Source organism: Nannochloropsis gaditana (assembly GCF_000240725.1).
Source record: "Nannochloropsis gaditana CCMP526 unplaced genomic scaffold scaffold1480, whole genome shotgun sequence".
In the NCBI taxonomy this organism is placed as follows: domain Eukaryota; class Eustigmatophyceae; order Eustigmatales; family Monodopsidaceae; genus Microchloropsis; species Microchloropsis gaditana.
Genome location: NW_005802473.1, coordinates 1 through 1,679, shown reverse-complemented (window position 1 = coordinate 1,679; position 1,679 = coordinate 1). Strand labels below are relative to the sequence as shown.

The window sequence follows — 1,679 nt, the reverse complement described above, 5'->3', positions numbered from 1 at the left end:
GTGTGAGGATACGAGTTGGAGGAGGCAGCGCCGTGCGGAACAATGTCGACAATCTCTCGGAAGCCAGGACAAGTCCCAGAGTCTAAAAGAAAGGCAGGAAGGAGTAAGGGAGGGAAAGGAGGGAGAAAGGGAGCGTGTAGGACTGCGACTGAGGGCCCAAGGTCCTGAGGAGGGAAAGCTGAAGTTGAAGGCAAGGGAGGGGTGACGGAAACGCTCGCACAAGACAAGTGCCATGGACACCAAAAGGAAGCACCGCCAAGGAGGCTAGGCCCGTGCATAGTGCACGAGACATTTGCATGCTTAAATGCAAGCGCGAAAAAGTGAAGGCGGAGAAAATCTCTGAACTATTGCACCAAGCTCCCTCCCAACTTCGGCCCCGCCCGACCCTCTGCAGCCTTGTTTACTATTCCTGATGCCTCAAAATGATCTTTTTAAACTCCCTTGGGCCAGTAATTGCACCGTTTACCACATTATACAGTATTTAAATGTGCCTGTGTCCAATTTTGGCGGGGGAAAAGCGTGTATAACGACGCGCTAAGAGGGCCATGGGGAATTGCGTTTACTATTGTAGCCGCGGTAATCGTGTTCCTGTTAGCCTGTTAGCAAACAAATCTCCACACCTGATCATATAAACGTACCTTTACAGGCCAACGATCAATTTTTTGAAGGCATGAAAAGCAAAACACGGCTCTGGAGTGGACACGTATTGTAGTTTGTTCACCATGCGGCTTCGATCGAGCGGCAGGAAGGAGCAGAGGGATCCCACAGCCCTTCCTTGCGGCTCAGACTTAATCCGCTGCGACCCACATTTTTCCTATAGCCTTTCCAAAGGTAATTTTTTACCTTTTATCTTTCCTGCTCCCGCCGCAACATGTTTTTGTGGGTGAGTAAAGTCCTTACCAGTCCCCGACGTGCTGCATTCCTCCCTGCCTCCGCCTCTCTCCTCCCTCCTTCATCCATTGCCTCCCAGTGAAAAGACGACTCATTGCCCGGGCACTTCTCATACGGGTCGCGATGATCCTGTACGCTGTCCTCATGGATATCCTTCTTCCGGATCACCGGGCCACGGTAAATAAAGTCGGGCTCGGGCGAATGGATGCAAACAGCGACGTTGAAGGGGGGATAAAGGGGAAGAAAGGTTGGAAAGGAGCAAAAAGAGAAGGATAGAGGGAAAGCCATATTTGAGAAGCCGCAGGCAAGAGAGACTCCTAGCATGGCTCCCGGGTCATAATCAGGGATGTGTAGCCCCTGGTGCCCCGCCCTCTTGGCCCCCGCTCGCTCCCTCCAGCCCTCTCATCTCCCCTATCTCTTGCCTCTTCTTCTGCCTCTGAAGTGCCCCGCTTTCCTCTTGCATTTCCCTCTTCTACCCATTCGGGTAGTGATTTGCTCCTCCCTCCTTGTTGCCCCCTTTTTTTTCCCTTCATTCTTCCCTCCCTCCCCCCTCCTTCCCTCCTTCCCTCCCTCCCTCCTCCCACCAGGACGTGCACGTCTTCCGCCCTTCCCCTTCCTCCCCCGTGCCCTCTCTACTCCTCGCCTTCACCAAGTGGGACGCTGCCTACTTCCTCTCCCTCGCTCAAGAAGGATATGGGTCCCTCCCCGTCCACGCTTTCTTCCCCCTCTACCCCTTCCTCCTTCGGCACCTCTCCCTCGCTCCAAATCGAAGCGGGGTCCGAAGGTGG

At 54.1% G+C, this 1,679-nt stretch overlaps 1 protein-coding gene across 1 annotated transcript; it reads left to right on the top strand.

Moving 5' to 3' along the window:
- Nucleotides 1-642: 642 nt before the first annotated feature.
- Nucleotides 643-1,023, top strand: NGA_0718000 (uncharacterized protein; the record flags this gene model as incomplete). The annotated part of the gene is made up of 2 exons (XM_005852303.1): nucleotides 643-831; nucleotides 971-1,023. Coding segments are annotated over exons 1-2 (162 nt in total), but the record flags the coding sequence as incomplete, so codon positions are not given.
- Nucleotides 1,024-1,679: the final 656 nt, after the last annotated feature.